Source organism: Chionomys nivalis, chromosome 9, assembly GCF_950005125.1.
Source record: "Chionomys nivalis chromosome 9, mChiNiv1.1, whole genome shotgun sequence".
NCBI lineage: Eukaryota > Metazoa > Chordata > Mammalia > Rodentia > Cricetidae > Chionomys > Chionomys nivalis.
In genome coordinates this window covers 10,474,600-10,497,204 of record NC_080094.1, presented here as the reverse complement: position 1 = coordinate 10,497,204, position 22,605 = coordinate 10,474,600, and the positions used below count along the sequence as shown (strand labels likewise).

General features: G+C 49.9%; 1 protein-coding gene across 1 annotated transcript; it reads left to right on the top strand.

Annotated features, from left to right (window-relative positions):
- The first annotated feature begins 352 nt into the window (after positions 1-352).
- Pard6b (par-6 family cell polarity regulator beta) lies at positions 353-21,644 on the top strand. The gene is made up of 3 exons (XM_057780831.1): positions 353-701; positions 6,838-7,060; positions 18,863-21,644. The coding sequence occupies exons 1-3, from the start codon at positions 636-638 to the stop codon at positions 19,684-19,686; spliced, it is 1,113 nt and encodes a 370-aa protein (XP_057636814.1). The 5' UTR covers positions 353-635; the 3' UTR covers positions 19,687-21,644.
- Positions 21,645-22,605: the final 961 nt, after the last annotated feature.

Genomic DNA, 22,605 nt, shown 5'->3' with positions numbered 1-22,605 from the left:
CTCCCCAGCCGGCGCATGCGTCCTCCTGCTCCCCTGCTCAATACAGAGAGGCCCCCGAGTTTCAGGTGATCCCGCCCCTCCCTCGCAACACAGAGCCAATCGCGAGGCAGTGGGCGGGGCTTTCAGCCCGCGAGGCCCGCCCACGCGCCGCGCGAGCCGCGCAGGCCTCCCGCCGATTGGCTGGCGCCGCGGGCGCAGGTGCGCGCTTCCTATTGGGTGTGGGCGGAGCGCGAGCCGCCGAGGCTGCTCGGAGGCTGCAGGTGAGCGCGCGCACGTGCCGCCGCGGCTGCAGCCGTGCCTGCGTGCACGAGCGCCGGGCCGCGCGCGTGCCCGCGGGGGAGGCAGCCGGGAAGCGAGGCTGCGGCGACTGTGGGACTGTGCTCCGCCCTCTCGTCACCGCGGCCGCCGCCGCCCCCGAGCCTCCCTGGGAGGGACCCGCGTCCCCGCCTGCCGCACTGCCAGTCCGACCCTCGGGCCGCCGCGGAGCAGTTGGCACAGCGCGGCGCGGACCTCGGCAGGTGCGGTGACGAGGCGCCGTGCGGCGCTCCGAGTCCCGAGCCCGCGCTCCGCGGCCCCGCTGCCCGCGCTCCCGAGGGCCGGCCCCTGTCGAGGCGGCCGCCGGCCCGGCGCTCAGCATGAACCGCGGCCACCGGCACGGGGTGAGCAGCGGATGCCTAGGCACCATGGAGGTGAAGAGCAAGGTGCGCGGCAGGGCGGGGCGGCGGGGACGCAGGGTGGCGGGATGGTGGACCCGGGTTGCCCCGGTGGGGACGCGGGCGGAGGGCGATCTGCTGGACCGAGCACGTAGAAGAGAAACTTGGTGGAGAGCGGCGGCGGGGAGCGCTCGCGTCTGTTCCGCATCACAGCCTCTGTTTTCCATCCTTCGTATTCCCGCCTTGCTTTAGGGGTGGGATGGGGACCGCTCGAATGCTAAGTGATGCGATAGTTTTGGGGAAGCCCTTCACCCCGGGCATGAGTCAGAGGGTTTTGGAGCACCCTGTTGTCTCATGTCACCCCTTCTTGGGGTTCGGGGGCACGTCGAATGGAGGAGAGCCTCTTTTTCCAGCTGTAACTTTGGTATGCATTTAATCTATGGAATTAGCCCTATCGCCTTACTCTAGAGCAGCGCTTGACAGTTTGAGACGCTGCGGCTCTTTTCAGTGCGACCCTTCACGTCGATTGCTTTCCCCCTTGGCGGGTCTGCCAGTCTGCTGATAGTGACTTCAGTGTCCGAGGAATTCCTCAATCTCAAGGCCCGGTGAGCAGAGTGGCCTGTGGGGGATTAGCTAGGGAATGCGGTCTTCCCAAGGGAGCTTTTCAGATGGAATTTGAAGGTGATCTGCAGCCACCGGAACAGCAGGCAAGCTTCTCCTGACTTTGAAAGGCCAGAAGGGGCTGGAATAATGATACAGCCTGGTTCTTTGAGAATTCTGAGACAAGATGACCAGCTTCTACAGGGTGTGACGTCCCCCTAGCTCTGCTCTAGGACCAAGTCTTGCCGGATGACTTTTTATGGAACAACTTAATAGAACAGTGGTCAGAGGGCATTGCTGGTGCTGAGAATTTAGAATAGAACTGAGGTGAGACACACAGGAGCAGTGCAGCGCACACCTGTGGGGTGTTGGTTAAGGGACCCCTGGGGGAATGTCGGTCCCAGGAGTGGTTTGAAAGCTCAAGGAGCCTGAGGAAGCTGCTGGAGCCTTTGGGTGAGGTGTGATGTCTGGGCTTGAGAGCAATGTTCTGTTAACTAAGAATCACAGATCTACATTTGCTTTTAATGTCTTTTTTTTTTTTTTAAATCTACTTTGACTTAAGACTAATCTGGAACTCACCATGTAGCCAAACTAGTAGAGCTGGAGGAGTTCCAGGCCAGCCTGACCCATACAGTGAGATTCAGTCTTCATAAAGGGGAGGGAGGGACTTATCTACCAGAATAGGCACTAGATTCAAACCCAGATCTGCTTAGTAATAATAGGCTGTTGGTGCTGGAAAGATGGTACTAATGGGCACTGCTCTTGCGGGACACCCACGTTCAGTTCTCACCCCTCTCAAGCAAAAAGCACCTGTACGGTTTTTTTTTTAATTTCTTAAAGTGATTATTTTGTTTATTTAATTTTTATGTGTGTTGGTATTTGGCCTGCATGTATGCCCGTGCGAGAGAGTCAGATCCACTGAAACTTGAGTTACGGACAGTTGTGGGCTGCCATGTGGGTGCTGGGAATTGCTCTTTCTCTGGAAGAGCAGCCAATGCTTTCATCGCTGAGCTATCTGTCTAGCCCAGAACTTGTAAATTTTTAAAAATTTCCTATTTTATGTATATAAGTGGCTGCATGTATGTCTGTGTACCACCTGCATGCCTAGTGCTCACAGAAGCCAGAAAGAATAAGATTTCCGGGGGCTGGAGTTTTGTGAACCGCTTATGGGCACTAGGAACCAAACCCAGAGCCTCTGGAAGAGCAGCCTTGCTTTTAACCACCGAGCCTTCTCTCCAGCCCCTCACTAGGTCCAGGAGTTCTGATGCTCTGGCTTCCAGGGCAGCTGCACAGGGCACACGTACAGAGACATATGTACCCAAATTTTTTTTAAGGTTTTTTTTTTTTTTTTTGGTTATTGTTGTTTTGTTTTTTTAGAATAAAACTGAGCTGGACATGGTGGTGCACGCCTTTAGTCCCAGCACTTGGGAGGCAGAGGCGAGTGGATCTCTGAGTTTGAGACCAGCCTGATCTAAAAATAAATAAATAAATAAAACTGTATGGTAGTTTAAGAAGCATACTCTTCCTGGGCTGGGCTCTCCATGGCATAATAGCCAATTGAGGTGACTTGTTTGAATGCAAGGGTAACAGTAACTCCAGAAACGAACATCTTTTATCTGGCCCTGTTGTGGCTGTCTGTGCCAGGCTCAACACATGAACTTTCTCCTGGCATTTTTTTTTTTTTTTTTTTTTTTTTTTTTTTTTGTAGTTTGGCTTGTGGGACTTGAGGTCAGAAAAGAAAACCACTTGTGATGTTGCGCAATGCTAACCACTCAGTTTTATGATCTGATCTTGGTAGTGCGTCTTTAATTTTTTATCATAGGAAGAAATGAGTAGCAATTCTAGGTGTGCCAATAAATCAGATAGGAGTGGGTCTCTGGTGGTAGGAAACTGAGTTCTTAGGGACCGGAATTTCAAGATTTTTATTTTTCTTTTCCATCTACTGATTTTGAATATTTTACATAGTTCTGTCCAAAGTATGTGGTGTGTGTTTCAGCTGCCATCCTGCACTCCTAGTGAGCACACTCCCCTAAAGGGCAGCAAGGCAATCAGAACATATGCTCGGTGAAATGCAGTCTGGCTGTTCCACGTGCCAATAAACGAAAACATAGGTCTATGGACCTTAAATTTGTTGTTGTTTCTTGGTTTTTTAAAGACGGAGTCTCTGTGTAGCTGTGGCTGTCCTGTCCATTCTGCAGACCAGGCTGGCCTCGAACTCAGAGATTGACTTCCTCTACCATTGGAATTTACTTAATTTTTATTTAAAAAAAAAAAAGAAGAAAAGATTATATGTGTGCATGATTGCAGGTGTGTGTGGAATCCAGAAGAGGGCATTGGTTCCCCTGGAACTGAAGTTCCGTGTGCTTGTGAGCCAACAGAAATGGATGGGAACTACACTTCGGTCCTCTGAAAAAGCAGTTCATGCTCTTTTTTGTTGTTGTTCTGTTTTTGAGACAGGGTCTCTCTACATAACTCTGGTTGTTCTGGAACTCATTCTGTAGACCAGGCTGGACTTGAACTCACAGAGGTCTGCCTGCCTCTGCTGTGAGTAAAGGTGTGTGCAGGAGTCCTAGCTTAGCCCTGCTTGTAAAAAAAGAGTTACATTTTATGCTACATGATGGTAAACATTCATTAAATTATTACATTGTAATTATTTACTTGGTGCGCATGAGTCTGGGGGGAGGGGGATTCACCAGTACCATAGTGTGGGTGCAGAGGTCAGAAGACACCTTCAGGAGTAGGTTCTCAGCACCATTACCTGCTGAGCTATTTTGCTGGTTCGATGTCAGTTTTATAATACCACAGTTAAGAGATTGGAACCAAAACTGGATCTATGCAGGTCGTGCATGATGACCAGGAGCCTCCATCACAGAGACAGTAGAGTCAGCCGGGAGGAGACTGTGCCAGCACACCAGAAGCAGAGGCAGGCGGATCTCTGAGTTAGAGACGAGAGCTAGTTCTAGGACTGCCAGGCTGTGTAGAGAAACCCTGTCTGTCTGTCTGTCTGTCTTGAAGAAAGAAAGAGAAACAGTAGTGTCGACTTTATCATCTTTACTCTGGAAAGGGAGGCATGGTACAGATAATACAGTAATGGGTGGTGTAAATATAGGTCTGGGTAGAAGTGTGAAGCCAACAACTGGGTGATTTCTTTGGTAACTGATTTATCTTCCTGATTGTTTCTCCAGAAGTGGGAAAGTTCTCTGTAATCACTGTGACGTCCTTAGGTAACCTTGGTCCCGAGGGCGGGGGCTGTAGCTGTTGTCCCAGAGCTTAACTGGCCTACTGGGGCTGGGTTGCATCGCCCTCACAGCCAAGAGGCTTGCCCCTCACAGACAGCCTTGAAACAGACAGCTTCCTAATTGCTATTCAAGGGCACATGGAGAGTTCACAGTCCTTCTAAAAACACTTCACATTGCAGCTCCCACTGCAAGACCAACTAAAGCCACACAGGGAGATCCTACTATACAAACAAAATTAGGGACAGAGATGGGTCAGTGGTTAAGAGCACTGACTGCTCTTCCAGAGGATCAGGTTTCATTTCCCTTCCCTCCAAAGAACCAAGTTCTAGACTATGCCAACAGGTGCTGGGAAACAAGTCCACATACATCTGGATTCTAGGCAGACTGGTCCAGCCAAAAAAAAAAAAAAAATTCCGAGGCGAATAATTACTGATTGGGTTAATTTGATCTCTAATTTTTCTTCATGTCCTAAAAGTTTTTACAATCCTACTTTGCAGCAAGAGGTAACCCATTCCCACCACCTCCCCTCCTTGCCAGCATTGGCTGCCGAGGGCACCTGCTGTTTTTAATCTATGAATTTAAGCCAAAGAAGATGTTGGGCCAAGAACTTGCTTGCATAAGCTTTGGGGAAACCTAAAGGGTTAAATCTTTAGGTGCATTCCCATTCAGACTCCAGGGGAGGGGAGGGGAGGGGAGGTGATAGCCTGGGGTGAGTCAGCCTGCTCTCTGGACTCCAGAAAGCTGAGGAGAAACTGCCTTTGATAGCATCGTCAGAGGACTGATATGGAGGGTGTTCCCTGGGCTTTATTTATTCTGAAATGTGTAGGTGTGACTAACTTTTTGAGAGCTTTAGATATGAGTCACCTGATTTTTCTTGACGAATGTTAGTGTTTATATCTCAGGAATGTGTTTTGGAAACTTTGAATTTGCTAGGAGTAAGACAAGCGAATTTTGTTTTAATGTCAAACAGTGGGTATGCAGGCAAGAAGACGGCAGCCATAGGTAGCGGTGGGCTAGATGGCTGGGTGCCCTGGGCTGGCGTTGGTCGTGAAAGCCTGTTGGGATGAGAGCCTTTCTCTGCCTGGCACCTGCCGTTCCTGTGGAACATTCATGTTTCCTGGCCATCCTAGGAATTTAGACAGAAAACAAGTCTGCCGGTCAAACATGTTTGGCGAACATTTACTTTACACATTTTTTTGTGGTTCTGGCTGGAAAGCCTTGCACATGCTAATTTCATACTCTGCCACTGATGTACGCTTCCAGCCTCAAAGAAAAAAAGTAAGATCCCCCTCCATGAACCAGAATCCCTCTTCCTTTCCTTTTTTCCCCTCTGTTTATAAGTGTTTTGCCTGTATGTGTGTATAGCACCACGTGTGTACCTGATGCCCTGGGAGGTCAGAAGGTATCAGATCCCCTGGAACTGGAGTTAGAGGTGGTTGTGAGGGCGCTGGGAACTGAACTCCTGTCCTGCAAGAGCAGCTAGTATTCTTGACTGCCGAGCCATCTCTCAGCCGCGCCCCGGCGTTTAACTAAACATTTAATATGCGCTATACCCAGTGACTCCTAAAGAGAGGGTTAGAATTGTGTGACGGACACTTGGAAGAAGCCTGAAGAGCCTTTCTCAGGCTTCCCATTTGAGAGCACACCACACCAGTCCCACAGGGATTCAGGAGATACTTTAATGTGTGGCCTTAGGGAACCTGGAAGGTAAATAGGATGACAGAGGGTGCTTCCTGCCTGTCCTGTGATCTCCAGCCTCCCTGAGGTGATTATTCTCCTCACCCACTAATTGCTGAGCTTTTGAAGCAGGCTGGCCTCCTGGTCCCTGCAGCCCAACCCTGAGCCTAGCACAGGGACAGACAGACAGCTGGACAGATGGATGGACGGGACAGCTGTGCTTCTTAGCCAGATGGGGCAGGATTTTAAAGCTGATGTGTTTGATAATAAGCTCTTTTGTTCTTACACTAACTTGGGGAAGATGCTTCTTTTCCGTATTTCTTACATGATGACGTCATTTGTTTCATGCCACGACGCTCAAAGTCCTTTTCTCCATTCAAACCTCACTCTGTCGGCCTGTGAACAGATAATTCCTCTTATGGGGTGCTCTGCAGTGGTAGGAAGTTAGGTCTGTGAATGCCTCCAGTGCCCTGGTCTGGGCTCCAGGCACAGTTAGAGACCTGGGCACAGAGTGAGGCAGCACCCTCGGCTCCTGCAGTGAGGTTCACAGCATGGCTTTCTGTGGCCTGACATTCACAGAGATCCTCCTGTCTCTGCCTCCCAAGTGGAACTAAAGGCGTGCACCACCATGACTGCTAACTTCCTGCTTTCTGATGTTACATTTGTAGTTTGGAGCCGAGTTTCGTCGGTTTTCGCTGGAAAGATCCAAACCTGGGAAATTTGAGGAGTTTTATGGGCTGCTGCAGCATGTGCACAAGATTCCCAATGTGGACGTGCTAGTGGGCTACGCGGACATCCACGGGGACCTGCTGCCCATAAACAACGATGACAACTACCACAAGGCTGTCTCCACTGCCAGCCCACTGCTCAGGATTTTTATACAGAAGAAGGGTGAGTACCCTCGTATGGAGGCTTTGCCTCTGACCTGGTGGGTCTGCACCTTGCGAGGGGCTAACACGTGGTGATACTGCTGGCTTATTTAATGTCCAAGCCTTTCGGAATGTACAGAAGAAAGTCTGTGTGTTTAACCATTAACTCCCGAGAGAGAGACTGACTGCTGTGGCGGTCAGAGGACAGCTTGCGGAAGTCAGTGTTTCCACAGGCTTGGCAGCAGGTAGTGTTTTGACCTGCTGCTGTACAGTCTTGCCGCTGCCCTTCCCTCTTAGCGTTTTTAAAATTACGTTTATTTTTAAATTGTGTATGTTAGTGAGTGTGTGTTTGTGCATGGTTCTGTATACATGTGTACAGGTTAGAAGCCAGACATGTCAGGAACTGGGGTTACTGGCAGATGTGAGGCTGCTGTGGGGGTGCTGGGACTTGAACCCATGACTTCTGAAAGAACAAGCTTGTGCTCTTAACCACTGAGTCATCTCTCCAGCCCCCTCATAGATTTTTTTAAAAGTCAAATTAGGCCGGGCGGTGGTGGCGCACGCCTTTAATCCCAGCACTTGGGAGGCAGAGGCAGGTGAATCTCTGTGAGTTCGAGACCAGCCTGGTCTACAGAGCTAGTTCCAGGACAGGCTCCAAAGCCACAGAGAAACCCTGTCTCGAAAAATCAAAAAAAAAAAAAAAAAAAAAAAAAAAAGTCAAATTAGGAGCTGTGGGGTGGTAGCAAATGCCTCTGATCCCAGCAGCGCTTGGGAGCCAGAGTCAGAAGGATCTCTGAGTTTGAGACTAGCCTGAGTTCTTCTAGGGCATCTAAAGCTACACAGAGAAACCCTGTCTTAAGGGGGGCAGGGGGTATGTCAAATTAGGTGTATAGTAAGTCTTCATTTCACTGTGGGATTGATGTGGAAGAGTAAATTTGGCAGCAGAGGCTCACCCACCTCCAAGGCTTTATTCACTATCTCCTAGACAGTGCAGCAGGCTACTCTAGTCTCCTAGACAGTGCAGCAGGCTACTCTAGTCTCCTAGACAGACAGTGCAGCTGACTATTCTAGTCTCCTAGACAGTGCAGCAGGCTACTCTAGTCTCCTAGACAGTGCAGCAGGCTACTCTAGTCTCCTAGACAGTGCAGCAGGCTACTCTAGTCTCCTAGACAGACAGTGCAGCAGACTATTCTAGTCTCCTAGACAGTGCAGCAGGCTACTCTAGTCTCCTAGACAGTGCAGCAGGCTACTCTAGTCTCCTAGACAGTGCAGCAGGCTACTCTAGTCTCCATCCTTTGTGGAGCGGCTGTACTGCCTTAGCGTCACCACACGGACAAATTGAGGGAAGGGTGGCACCCAGCAAAACCTTCCATTTACAACAATAGTGTAAATGTAAAACTAACTGGGAAATGAGAAGGGAAGTGATGGCTATGGGGGCTGTAAATATGGTCTCTCAAAAAGTGCCTTGAGTCCTAAAACTCCTTTAGACTGGCCCTGCCCTGTGTGTGAGACAAGGAGACAGTGAGGCCACAGATGGGAGGGATGGACAACCTGTCCTGTTGGCCACCACTTGCTCCTTTCTCTCTGGTAAAGGAAAGATTTGAAAAGCCCACTTCAGAGGGATAAAGACCTCTCAGGTCTCAGGCCAACCCAGAACGCGGCTGGAAAGGGAGGATGGTGAGTGTTAGATTGCTCCCAGGGGTCCGACATGCCCACTACCTGATTACTTCGCATTTCTGGGTTTGGAGAAGCTGAAGTCTGTCAGCCGCATCTGCTGAGGGGCTGCAGTCTGTCCTGAGGGAGTTAGGGTTAATTCTCCCAAGTGACCTTAGGTGGATGACAAGCTCCATGCAGGCATGCTGTGGGCAGAGACCAACTGCGAGAGGCCCTGGTGTCTGCTCTCAAGAATCAGTGTGTGCAGAGCCAGGAGTAGGTGGCGGAGAAGTGAGGCGGGAAACTGGCCGACAGCAAGGGGCGCAGCAGAACACAGCTGTGGTTTTGATCCCGATAACAGTCATCATAGTCCAGCAGAGAGGTGGGTTTGCCGGGGAAATAAGGAGTTTGATTCTAGGCTTAACAAATTATCTCACCATGCAGATTAGAAGTGACAGTCTGGGGTAGAGGGTGGGGGTCTAGGGATCTGTTTGCCAGAAATGTGAAGGCTGTACGCGAGGGCTCATGCCTGTAATCTCAGCACAAGAGACCAAGGCAGGCAGAGTACTAAGTTTGAGGTTAGCCTGGGCTCCATAACAAGACCCTGTTTCAAAAGGACAAAACAGCGCAAAAACTGTTAGAGCAGCAAGACTAGCGAGCAAGGCGGTAGCTTGAAGCCAGACCTAGGGAAGGGTACATTATGTCACCTGGACAGGCAGAGAGGGGAGGGCAAGACACTTGATGGGACTCATCACTTGAAGCTAATAATAACCCTCTTATTAGCAGTTTTATGTATGTAAGTATCTACGTTTTTTACATTTATTTGTTTTGTGAGGGGAGAGGGACATGCATGCCACAGCACGTTTGTGGAGGTCAAGGACAACACCGTCTTGGTTCTGGGAATCGACACAAAGACAGACATAGAGGGAGACAGACTCGGCAGCAAACATTCTTACCAGTTGAATCGTGTCCCCTCTCCCTGAGGGTCTTACTCAGTAACCCAGGCTGGTCCTAAGTTGCCATCAGTTCCCCTGCCCCCGTTTCTCAAGGTCAGGGATTACATGTGAGCCACAGTGTTGTCTGAAGATAGCTTTTTAAACTACATCCCTTACAGCGTGTTGTTAGGGTCCCCTTTTGTTGAGCCTCAGTCTGCCTGCCAGTGTGGTCAATGGAATTTCATTTCATTATTTTACATCTGTTCATTGGGTTTTGTCTTTGTTTTCATTGGCTTTTTGTTTTGAGACTCATTGCGCTGTTAGCCCAAGATGTCCAACTGTGGCTTGGGCCCACTCCAGCCTTCTAGTACTGAGTTACAGGCGTGTACCACCATAGCCAGCTTCGTGGGCATTAAGGTTTAGAAGTTTGTTTATATGTGGATAAAGGTTGTTTTTTTTTTTTTTAATTTTTTTTGGATAAAGGTTTTCTATGTAATAAAAGTAGAGTATCCAGTAAAATTAATAACCCTTAGAGTTTGATGCAGGGGACCAGCAAGGTACCTAAGAGGGGAAAGATGATTGCCACCAAGCGTGATGTCCTAAGTTCAATCTCTGAGACCCACAGGGTAGAAAGAGAGAACCAAGCCCTTTGACCTCCACTTGTGCGCCATTATTCACAAGATACTTCCCCAACACACACACACACACATACAAATGCACATACGCACAAACAAAACTAAATATAAAATTTTAAATAATTTTATTGTGTTTTTTTGTGGTTATTTTGGGATATTTTGGTGTTTTTGTTTGTTTTTATGCTTCTCTGTGTAGTCTTGACTGACCTGGAACTCACCCTGTAGACCAGGCTGGCCTCGAACTCACAGAGCTTCACCTGCCTCTGCCTCCGGGTGCTGAGATTAAGAATTTTTACCACCACTCCTGACGAATTTTTAGTTTTAAAAATAAGATTTAGGGCCAGGTGGTGATGGTGCACGCCTTTCATCCCAGTGCTTGGGAGGCAGAGGCAGGCGGATCTCTGTGAGTCCGAGGCCAGCCTGGTTTACAGAGCGAGTTCCAGGACAGGCTCTAAAGCTACACAAATAAACCTGTCTCAGAAAAAAAGAATAAGGCTTAGGGCTAGTAAGATGTCTCGGAGGATAAGGACTCTTGGCCACCAAGCCCGACAGCCTGAGTTTTTCTGTCCCCAGGATGCACATGGTGGAAAGAGAGATCTCACTTCTGAAGTTTGCTCTCCTTCCTCCTCCTATGGCTGTGCATACACAACACAAGTAAAAGTGTAATGTAAATATATGTATTATATATTTGATTTTGGTGTGTGCATGTATAAATTTAAGTCAGGCATGGTTGCTGACCCTTCTAATCGCAGTACTCAGGAGGTAGAGACAGGAGGATTGAGAGTTAGTTGGTGGGTACCCTGGGCTAAGTTCCAGGTCAGCCTCAAGTGCACAGTGAGAGCCAGTGAGATGGCCCAGTGGGTTAGGGTGCTTACCACCAAGACTGATGACCTCAGTCTGATCCCAGTGCCCAACATGGTGGAAGACTGTCAACAGCTCCTAGAATTGTCCTCTGGTCTCCACATGAGCTCTGTCTTGAATACACCATGACTTTAGTGACAATTGGAAAGAGGTTGACCCACCAACTACTGCTTGAAGCATTGTGTGATGGCACCCACTGCAGCCAGGAGTCCTGGGTGAACAAGTACAGCCTGACTGTCCTGCATGAGAACTGGCAAGTTCACAGTCAGCCCACCTCAGGGCCTCATTCTGTTCTGTGGACTGGGAGCTCCCAGCTTTCTGCCTCTGGCTTTGCGGGGGAGGGGGGGGTCTCTCGGGACCTCCCTGACGAGTTTTCCTTGCAGATCTAGGCATACCTGGTTTGTTCGTGTGCTGCTGACCACCAGGTCCCAGCAAACAAGGCAAAGACTTGATTCTGAATCAGATTGAACGATTTTTAAACAGATGGAACAGAGGCTCAAGCAGGCACTGACTCTGCGTGGAGCCATCAGAGAGCCTGGGTTAAGGCTGCTTGCATCTTACTGCAGAATCGCAGCAGTCTGTGTTCTGATTTGTTTGGTTTTCCTTTCAAGACTGGCTGGCCTGGAACTTGCTCACTTGGTACGTTGGCCAGGCTGGTCTTGAATTCACAGACCTGTCTGCCTCTGCCTCCTGTGTGCTGGGATTAAAGTGAGGCCTTGGTCTGTTTTCCTAGCTGTTGTTTCCTTTCTGTTTCATGGTGGTTCTGGGTCTCAAAACTAAGCCCTCCGTGTGCAAGCACTAGGCTGACCACCCTGGGCTGTGCCCTCTTCCGCTGTGATTTTTTTCCAGAAACTTAACCAAAGCCATTTAAAGTTTAAAGACTGTGATCTTTGAGAATCTCCTGATAAGCTACTGAATGGAGTTTCTTTGGGGAGTGTATACATGCACAGCTGGTGCCTAGACAGTCGTGTCCCACACTTCAGAAAGACAAGTTTCTGCTAGGGAAAAATCCCACTCTGTTTTCTCTGATTGTCCTCAGGGAAGCCAAAATAAAGCAAAACCAAAACCTGATGTCTGAAAGTTGTTTTCACAAAGAGGGCTCCTGGGGCTGGAGTTTGTCCTGCTGTGTCTGGGCGAGGGTGAGACTGTGCAGCGAGCACTGTCCTGCGCTGGTGACCCCATGGCTGCACTAGACAGGCTAGAAGTGCTGGGCTGCCTTAAAAACTGCCCATGTCGGGCCAGCGGCATGGGGACTCGACCACCAGCACCAGTGTTTCCGTGCGGGCCAGCAACGTTGCTCACTGGGGAAAGGTACTTGCCACAAGCCTGACAGCCAGAGTCTGATTCTTGGAACCCACGTGGTGGAAGGAGAGACCTGAATTCCCCAAGTTGTCCCTTGACCTCCGCATGCACACCCGGGCACACAAACAGGCACACATACTCAGTCACATGCAGTAAATGAATGCATTAGTTATTGTGGCACGCACGCCTATAATTCTAACACTCAGGAGGCAGAAGCACGCAGGTAGATCTGCGAGTGCTAGGCCAGCCTGATCTACAGGGTGAGTTCTGGGACATCCAGGGCTACATAGTGAGCCTCTGTCTCACAACAACATAGATCTACCAGGTCATTCCTGTAGTGTTGGAACAGAGTCCGGGTGATGTGTTTCTAGAGATTTCCAAACAGATCTGCTCAGTCTGGGATCCCAAGACATGTTAGAGCACAGGCCCTCTCCCCAATCTAATCATTTCTGTGCCCTGCCTTGCTGTGCTGGTGTTCTGTGTGTGACAAATGTACTGTGTCCTGCGTTTGTGAGCAGTGCTGGCAGGGCCTCCTGCTCTACATGTGGTTCACACACCTATAACTGGCAGAAAACCAGTTCTTAGACCTTGACCTAGCACTGGACATGACTTTGTGTTTTAAGGTTACACTTTAATGATCCAGGGTTTAATTTTAATACAACCAAGGGATACACAGTAGTTCTTTTCTCAGGGCCAGCCGAGGCTCCATAGCAATAAGACCCTGCCTCAAAATAAAAACGAAAATATGCCGGGCAGTAGTGGCACACACCTTTAATCCCAGAACTCGGGAGGCAGAGACAGGTGGATCTCTGAGTTCGAGCCCAGCCTGGTCTGCAGAGTGAGTTCCAGGACAGGTCCCAGAGAAACCCTGTCTCAAAAAAACTAAATACATAAAGAAGAAATACAAAAATAGATACTTGCATAGTTTTTACTATGAAAACTGTAGAGCCACAGTTTACAAAATGATGTCAGTTGCTCCTTCCAGAAGCCTTGATCCCACCTCAGAGAAAACCTGTTCTCAGTCACTAAGTTCAGCGCACGCTCTGATTTATTTCCACATGCTCCCATCCCTGCTGTTTCTGCCTCAAACTGGTCACCATTCTCAGAGCCTACAGAGCCCAATGTTCTCCAGCCCACTGCAGGGAGCTTTGCAAAAACAAACAAACAAACCAGATGAGATTACCATCTCTGGGTTCCCAGGAGCTCTGAACCTCCAGTTTGTCCCCCTTCCTTCCCAATGTTTCAGACTTCTTCATCCCCTCCCCCCCCAACATAAATGCCCTCTCTGCATCTGGAACTGTCCTCCTCCTACCTGCTACTGCTCTTCTCGGGAGACACCTCAGTCCCACAGAGAATCCTGCCTTGCTCCGCCAGCCCGAGCTGCCCAGGATCTTCATTTCATTGTGGATTAGATGGAATTGGCAAGCAGAGGCCTGATGTTTCTTTCTGTAAAGTTTCCTTGAAACATATCTACTTATTCCTTTACATACGTGCCTTGTGGAACCAGACAAGGTCTGCTGTGTAGCCCAGGCTGGTCTTGAACTCACAGTTCCTTGTGACTGTCCTGTCTGTCCCCCATTCCCTGGGCCTCAGCTTCAAGTGATGTGAATATCATCACACCTGGCACTCTTCCCTTTTCTTGTTCCTAGGGATTGGCCACAGGGCCTCATGCCTGCTAGGTCAGTGTCCCACCATTGAAGCGTGCTAACCTCAGCCCGCCCTTCTTTTCTGCTTTTGTTAAGGGTGGGGGGGCGGCTAGCCTTGACCTTGCTGTGTTCCTGATCCTCTTCCTACACTCCCCAGTGTCCAGCCCTGCCGAGCCCTTTGTTTTATTTTGACACAAGGTCTCCCTCCCTAAGGTCTCCAGCCTGGCCTGGAGCCAATCCTCCTGTCTCAGCCTCCAAGTAGCTGACATTACAGCTGCTCCGTCTTCCCCTGACCTTCCAATGGGGCGAGCTCTCCAGCCTCCTGAGGACCGTTTGGTGTCTTTCCTGTCCAGGAATGCTTGGTGCCTGCTGAGGCTTTTGTTTGCTAGGTTCGCTTTCTGTTCTCTGTGGCCATTTCTATCACAATGGGCCCTGGCTCACCCCCACTCAGAGTGTATGAGTCTGGGCCTTCAGTGAGCTCAGATGAGGGAACCAGCTCCCAGAACTGATGTTTAAAGAAGTCTCGGCTCGGCCGGGCGGTGGTGGCGCACGCCTTTAATCCCAGCACTTGGGAGGCAGAGGCAGGCGGATCTCTGTGAGTTCGAGACCAGCCTGGTCTACAGAGCTAGTTCCAGGACAGGCTCCAAAGCCACAGAGAAACCCTGTCTCGAAAAACCAAAAAAAAAAAAAAAAAAAAAAAAGAAGTCTCGGCTCAGAGAGAGGCCCTGCAGGGCTCACTGTGGTAAAGCTGGGAACCAGTGTGAGGAAGATATCCCATTTGGCCCTTCAGAAGCTTCTGGGTGGGTCCTTGTCTAGGGCAGTGAGCAGAGGTTGTTGGCTGAGGGCCGGAGTTCTCAATGGGGTGTGTCTGTATGGCCCTGGCCAGGTCTGCTGTGGGTCTGTGGGACTCCCAGGGCCTCTGGGAGTGACCTTGGCCTCTAGCTGGGCCCTCCTGGATGGTCACCTTTACACTTTATGCTCACACCCTGCACCCTGGCCTGAGGCCAGCTGTTTCTTTCCCAGTGCCTGGAAACTGATTAGCTGGGTGGGAGAACAGAGATGCCTTTGTGCGGGCACCGTGCTTCTGAGAATTTAGAGCGAGCATTCAGAGGGAGTCTTAGGCCCTGCCAAATTATGCAGATTTGGGTTTTCTCGGTAGGGTTTCCCATGAGCAGGCATGCAGGCATGCAGGCAGCTCGGTAGCTCTCTCAGTGCTGTGGTCTGGAATTTCCCTCCACATGGTATGCAAGCGTCTGCTATTGGTTGTTCTGAAGTAAACAGTTTAGTATACGACTAATCCTCACGACTTTTCGCGAGATTTTGCCAAAAACTCCTGTTTCAATGGATTCATTTCTCAGACCAAACTATAAAGCACATTTCTGCCAAAAGGGCACAGCACAGACTTCTTGTGAGAGGCTATGGGTGGGGGGTGCCAAGACATGGGTCCCTGGTCCTGGTCACACAGCCTGAGAAGAGGAACCAGACACTCCCACCCTCTGAGGCGCCCATACCTGACCCGCATGGTAGGAACCTGGAAGTCACCTGTCCAGTCAAGAAACCTGGGTTCACCTCGTCTCCAATTATTCTGTACTCCTAATCCCATGGACTGGGGGACTGAAGATCATGCTGGCGTGTTCCTGGCCGTGGGGCAGGCCCTGTGAGGAGACAGCCGTTGCACAGGGCCCTGGCTAGCTCTAGCCTCCAGGGACCATGGATCTCAGCTGGGTATTTTGGGGGATAAAGGAGCACATTAGAGGTTTGGGCTTTTTGAGACAAAGTGCCATGTGGCCCAGGGTGTCCTCACTGGGAAACTGAGGTTCCTGATTCTGCCTCCATGTCTTGTACTCCTGTGACTGAAGTATACTTTGTTAATTGACCATTTTCCCAGTTAGTTTTGACTTTGACTATTGCTTGGTTGGTTGGTTTAGATTTTGCTTTGTTCTTTGAGATAAGGTCCCTGGCGCAGCGGAGCTGGGCTCCGTGTTCCCTCTGAGCCTCTCAAGCCTCGGGAGTCTAGGCCTGCGCACAAGCACCAAACCCAGCCCTGACGTGGCCTTCAGCCCTCCTCCTGCTGCTCATTTCCTTTTCCTTGTTGCCCTTCAGTCCCCGGTGTTTATGTCACCTGGTGACAGCGGTGTCTAGGCTCAGTGTCTCTAGCATGTGACAGACTGGCTGGCGTGAGGAATTAACTCAGCTGCAGGTGCACAATTAGGCGGCACATGTTTTTGTTGTTACTTAATAGGCATCAGCATTTTTTCTTTTCTGTTTATCTTAGCACGTGTGCCACAGTGCGCATGTGGAGGTCAGAGGACAGCTGCGGGAGTTGGCGCTCTCTGCTTTATGGGCAGCGGGGCTCAAACTCAGATCATCAGGCTTAGCAGCAAGCACCCTAACCACTGGGCCATCTCACCAGCAAAAACAAAACAAACAAACAAAAAACACCAAAGTTTTACCTGAAAATGCAGGGCTTTCCATCGTGTGTGGGGGAATATTGAGAACGGAGACTCAGGAGCTCCAAGTTTGCCAGTCTTTACCACTACCCCAGTCTGTCGCAGCACTGGGGTCACACTTCTGCTTCTGCTGCAGCAGGAGGTGAGAGAGCGAGAGCCCATGGGGCAGAAGGGAGTTTTATTTACCAAGAGACAAGTGTTCTAAGTATTTACTGCCTTCTTGCTTCCCTTAATTAAGCTGTGAGTGTTGATGCGTGGGTTAGGTCCCTTCCCTCCCACCCTTCCAGCCGCTGGTGCCAAAATTGAACCCAGGGCCTCGCCATTTCGAGGCGAGTGCCCTTCCTGCCTGCCACACCCTAGCCACCTTGCTCTCTTGAGCTGAGTGCCCGTTCCCTTGTCCTTGTTTGGGATGTGATAAATAGACAGAGTGGAAGGTTTTAAATAAACGAAAGAGAACAGTCTAAAGGGGCTGCTTTAAGTGGACTTGTTGGGACAGCGCTATATTCCTAGCACAGCAGAGGCAGGAGGATTGCTCCAGTTTGTTGTATGTAGTGAGTACCAGGCCAGCCTAGGCCGCAGAGTGAAACCATATCTCAAGTTAGTTTTTTGTTTGTTTTCAAGACAGGGTTTCTTTGTGTGGCCGGGCTGTCCTGGAACTTGTCCTGTAGACCAGGTTGACCTTGAACTCAGAGATCCCCTGCCTCTGCCTCCGGAGTGCTGGGATTAAAGGCATGCCCCACCGTGACTGGCACAAATGATTTTTATTTGGGCTGGAGAAATAACTTAGCCATTAAGATCTCTGTCTAGCCGGGCGATGGTGGCGCAGAGGCAGGCAGGCGGATCTCTGTGAGTTCGAGACCAGCCTGGTCTACAGAGCTAGTTCCAGGACAGGCTCCAAAGCCACAGAGAAACCCTGTCTCGAAAAACCAAAAAAAAAAAAAAATCTCTGTCTATTCTTCCAGGGGATCCAATGCCCTCTTCTGATCTCTGGGGGCACCAGATACATATGTGGTGTACATACATAGATGCAGACAAAATTCCCATAGTTTATAAATATTTTTAAATTAAAAAAAATTTTTGAGAAGGTTTCATGTAGCCCAGGCTGGTGTTGAACTCACTATGTAGCTGAGATTGCCCTTGAACTCCTAATCTTCCTGTCCCTGCTGCACCGGGGATAGGATTGCAGGTGCCAGCCACTATGTCTGATTTAAGATTGTGTGTGTGTGTGTGTTTGCGTGCGCGCGCCAACAGTATATGTGGAGCTCAGAGAAGAACTTAAGAGTTGATCCTTTTTCTGCCGTGTGGGTCCTGGGAACCAGACTCAGGTCTTCAGACTTGGCAGCAAACACCTTTACTACTGAGTCCTCTTGAGAGCCCAAGGTGATTTTTGAAAATGAGTTTAGGGGGCTGGAGTGATGGTTCGGTGGTTAAGAGCACTGGCCACTCTTCCAAAGGACCCAGATTCGGTTCCAGCACCCATATGGCAGAGCAAAACTATAACTCCAGTTCCAGGGAATCTGGCATCTTCACACAGACATACATGCAGGCAAAACCCCAATGTAAATAAAAAAATTTTAAAACTCTAAAAAAAAAAATGAAACCAGGTGGTGATGGCATGTGCTCGTTTAGTCCCAGCACTCAGGAAGGAGACGCAGGTGGATCTCTGTGAGTTTGATGCCAGCCAGGTCTACAAAACAAGTTTCAGGACAGCCAGAGCTGTTATACAGAGAAACCCTGTCTTGAAAACCCAAAAAAGAGACAGAGTTGAACATTGTGGCATATCCTGTAATCCAGTTTTTAGGAGGCTGAGGCAGGAGGATTGCCTTGAGTACAAGGCAAAACACTTCAGGGGGTCACGGGGAGTGAAGTTGTAGCTTGGAGTGGTGACATACCTACACCCATAGTTAAGTGTCTCAGCTGCCTGGGCAACTGAGGCCTGCCTAGCAACGCAGACACTAGCTGAGAAAACCAGGAGGGAAGTCTGTGAGCCTGCAGAGCTGCCGCAGTTTACTGTGTTGTTGTTTTGGCTTTTAGATTTTGAGACAGGGTTTCACTCTGTAACCCAGGCTGGCCTCAAGCTTCTTACATAGCTCAGGCTGGCCTTGAACTTAGATGTGTGGGCCACGCCTGGTTTATCAGAATTTCACTGGCCAGTCCAGTAGTTAGTGCCTTTGAGCTGTGTCTGAGGGGGCCCTCTAGTGTTCTCTTTATGGCATGACAGGCACCATTGCAGTCCTTGTCTGAGCATGTATGTTGGCTAGTGCCATCCTTTGCCAGGCCCACTGTGGGCAGCTGTGTTCCAGCGGTTCTGTAACTGTCTTTTGTTTGCTTTCTCCGAGCAGAAGAAGCTGATTACAGTGCCTTTGGTACGGACACCCTGATCCGGAAGAAGAACGTGCTGAGCAACGTGCTACGTCCTGACAACCATAGGAAGAAGCCCCATATCGTCATCAGCATGCCCCAGGACTTCCGGCCGGTGTCGTCCATCATAGATGTGGACATCCTCCCGGAGACCCACCGGAGGGTCCGGCTGTACAAGTATGGCACGGAGAAGCCCCTGGGTTTCTACATCCGTGACGGCTCCAGTGTCCGCGTGACACCGCATGGCTTAGAGAAAGTCCCTGGGATCTTCATATCCAGGCTCGTCCCCGGGGGTCTGGCCCAGAGCACAGGACTGCTTGCTGTCAATGATGAAGTTTTAGAAGTAAACGGTATAGAGGTGTCCGGGAAGAGCCTGGACCAGGTGACCGACATGATGATAGCCAACAGCCGCAACCTCATCATCACTGTGCGGCCAGCCAACCAGAGGAACAACGTGGTGAGGAACAGCCGGACTTCTGGCAGCTCCAGCCAGTCTACGGACAACAGCCTCCTGGGCTACCCGCAGCAGGCGGGAGCCAGCTTTGAGCCAGAGGACCAGGACAGCGATGAGGACGACATCATCATTGAAGACAGTGGCGAGCCACAGCAGATCCCCAAGGCTGCCCCTGATGCGCAGAGCCTGGAGTCCCTGACCCAGATCGAGCTCAGCTTTGAGTCAGGGCAGAACGGGTTCTCCCCAACACAGGACCCGGTGCCTGTGCCCAGCAGCCTGGACACAGAGTTTGAACCCCACGCTCCGAACCAGAGACTCTTAGAGGAAGACGGCACGATCATAACGTTATGAACCTGCCACGCGTGTTTTCAAGTGCTACAGCTATGGCACGAGACTGTCACTGTGGACCTCCCTGCCTCGGCGTTCCGTGGGCAAGCCTAAAGCGTGGCTGGGGTGCGCTGCTGCTGGCGGACTGATGGTGCAGGTGAGAGGCCTGGCTGCAGGGGCGGTGCTGCTCTCTGCAACGCTGGATGCTGCTCCGGCCTGCAGCCCTGCTGCAGTGCCGTCTCCACCTACCCTGCAGAGCCGATCATTTATCCTCTGTGATGTCTGATGTCTGCTTGGTCCACTAGGAACCTCAGTTCTTGGATTCCCAACCTTGATGTATTCTGACCCTTAAAAATGTTCCTCTGTTGATTGTGACATTTTTTTCAAGTACAGTTTTCATTCTGTTTTCCTAAGACTTTAGCTGGCCATGTTTAGGGGTGCTTCCCACCACCCTGCCCTGGAGCACCCCCTGCTGTTGTCTCCACCCTGTAGCTTCAGAGTTGCAGGGTGCCTTGGTCCTACTGACTGCCCTTTAACCTCTTGACTTCCAGTGAACCCCCCAGTCCATTGGAGATTGTTCTCACATGTGTGTGTGCGCGCGTGCGTGTGTGTGTGTGTGTGTGTGTGTGCATGTGTGTTGTGCGGTTAGTGTTCTCCACACTCTTCCAGTGTACCAGGCAGTGTGGATCATGTTGGATAAAAGGACCCCAAGTTAAAAGACTTAACACACAGGACAAGCGTGCACTTTTTATGCAAAAGATGGAGTTTTTCTTCCTGGGAATTCTAGGGCATTGCCTGCACTTCGGGAAGCCTGTGTCACATTCACCACCCGAACGGGTGTTAATTGTCTGAGTTATTTATTCTCGTCTGTGCATCCGTTCAGGAGGAGGGGACAGCAGTTGTCCTCCCTCGCCTGAGGCCCTCGGTGGCATGCACAGGCACCGTGATCCACATGTGTGGATCCCTGAGGCTGACAATTATTTATTACCTGGCCGTCTGGCGGGGCACGCATGCATGCCTCCCAGTTGTGTTCTTACTACAACAGCGAAGACTCCGATTGAAGGACGCTCTTTCTCTGCGGTGAGAGCCGCGGAGTTGAAGTCTCACCCAGTGAAGGGAGCTGGACTCAGTACTGACCGCGTTCTTTGCAGGCGCCTGGCCGAGGCTGGGCGCGGCGACCCAGTGACTTGGCTGCATTGGCCGAGTTCCTCCTCTCACATAGCACCACTTGCTGGCTGCGCCCAGCTCTGACACCGCGAGTTCGCAGTGTGGCTCTCGGGCAGAAGGTAACGTTAGGTATGGAAGGCTCAGTTGTATTCATGAGCTAAGTAGCACACGGGCTCAACGTTGTAAGTCCAAATACTTCCACATACTACCTCTCTCTTCTCTCTCTCTCTCTTTTTTTTTTTTAACAGAGTTTTAACATTAGAACTTTCTCTTGGGGAAAACACTTCAGGGCTTGACTTTTGTACAGATTTTAACTGTAAAACACAAATTTATCTTCTGTCTGAAAATGGCGATCAAAGCTGCTGATGCTTATTTTAATTTGGAGGACAATAGAGTTTGCACCAAGGTCTTACTGAAGTAAGTGACCCGGAGACGCCCTGTGAGGCCAACGAGCCTTGGTTGGGGGGGTCCGATCCCGCTGGCTCGGTTCTCAATGCACCTTACGAGAGCGTAAGCGTTAGCGGCTTGGCATGCGGTTCTGTTGTTGCGAACGTCGAGCCTCACTGTGAATTCTGTTCTGCCCTCAGCTGTGTCAACAAGATGCCGTGCTGTTGTGAACCATGAATTTTCTAATTAAATTTTACATGCTATAACATGATTTTTACATGAATGATACTTTGTTTAAACTATCAAATGTCAGTATTTTACTACAATTTTATTATAAAATGTACATTATCACTAAATGAACTTTGATTTTAAAAATCAAGTTAGCTCTAGTTACATATTATTTTTTACAAATAAAGACGGACTTGTGTAAAGGCTACTTTCTTGTTTGCAGTTGTATCCAAAGAGCACTTCTAGAATATCAGGCATCCTTTAGGTCCATAGGAGGGAGACTGAGTCACAGCTGGTTCACTGACTTCCCTTTCCAGTGCCCCCGACTGAGCACATGGTCCCTCCATTACCGCATCTCCACCCTGAGCTACATACCAAGCCTGTGTTGTTTTTGTATTTCTACAGATTTTTAGGTCTAAAATTTTTTATGCCTTTCTTTAATCCCAGCACTCAGGAGGCAGAGGCAGTTGGATCTCTGTGATCCAACTGTAAACCATGCGGTATTTAGATAATTTATTTTGTGTATGAGCACACGTGTGCTTGTATGCGTGCCACAGCTTGCTTATGAAGGTCAGAGGACAGCTTGTAGGAGTAGCTTCTCTCCACTGTGTGAGGGAAGGGCTCCTCATGTAGCCCAGGTTAGCCAGAAACTCATACTCTTGCCTCTGCCTGCTGGGCACTGGGTTCTCAGAGGCCTATGTCCAGATGTCAAAGGGTACAGTTTAGTTTTCTCTTTTGAATTTTTGTTAAATTGATTTCATTTTTTTTTTTTTTTTTTTAATCTTAGGGTAGTTGTTTTGGGAAAGTTTCCCATAGCCCCAGGCTGACCATGAACTCCTTAAACTAGCTTTTGGCCCTCCCGCCATTCCTGGGTATTGGTATTGCAGGCAAACACCACCAGCCTTGGCTTCTTTTCTCCTGTCTGTGCTTTTGATTTGGGCCTGGAACTTGGTTGTAACCAGACTGGCCTTGATCTCACTGAGACCCACCTGCCTCTGCCTCCTGAGTGCTGAGGTTAAACCATGTGTCATTACTATGGCCTCTTGGTTTTTTGAGATCTCGCTATGTAGCACAGGTTAACCTTGAACTCGGCTTTGTCTTGACTTGGGGTCCCAAGAAGCTTGGGTTGGTTTGCAAGCAGATGAATCCTTTGTTTTGTGA

Bases quoted from the DNA above. Each gene is read 5' to 3' on its own strand.
- Pard6b (XM_057780831.1), top strand. From the start codon at position 636: ATGAACCGCGGCCACCGGCACGGGGTGAGCAGCGGATGCCTAGGCACC. The intron at 702-6,837 runs GTGCGCGGCAGG...TTACATTTGTAG, and splicing joins CCATGGAGGTGAAGAGCAAG to TTTGGAGCCGAGTTTCGTCG. The intron at 7,061-18,862 runs GTGAGTACCCTC...TTCTCCGAGCAG, and splicing joins GATTTTTATACAGAAGAAGG to AAGAAGCTGATTACAGTGCC.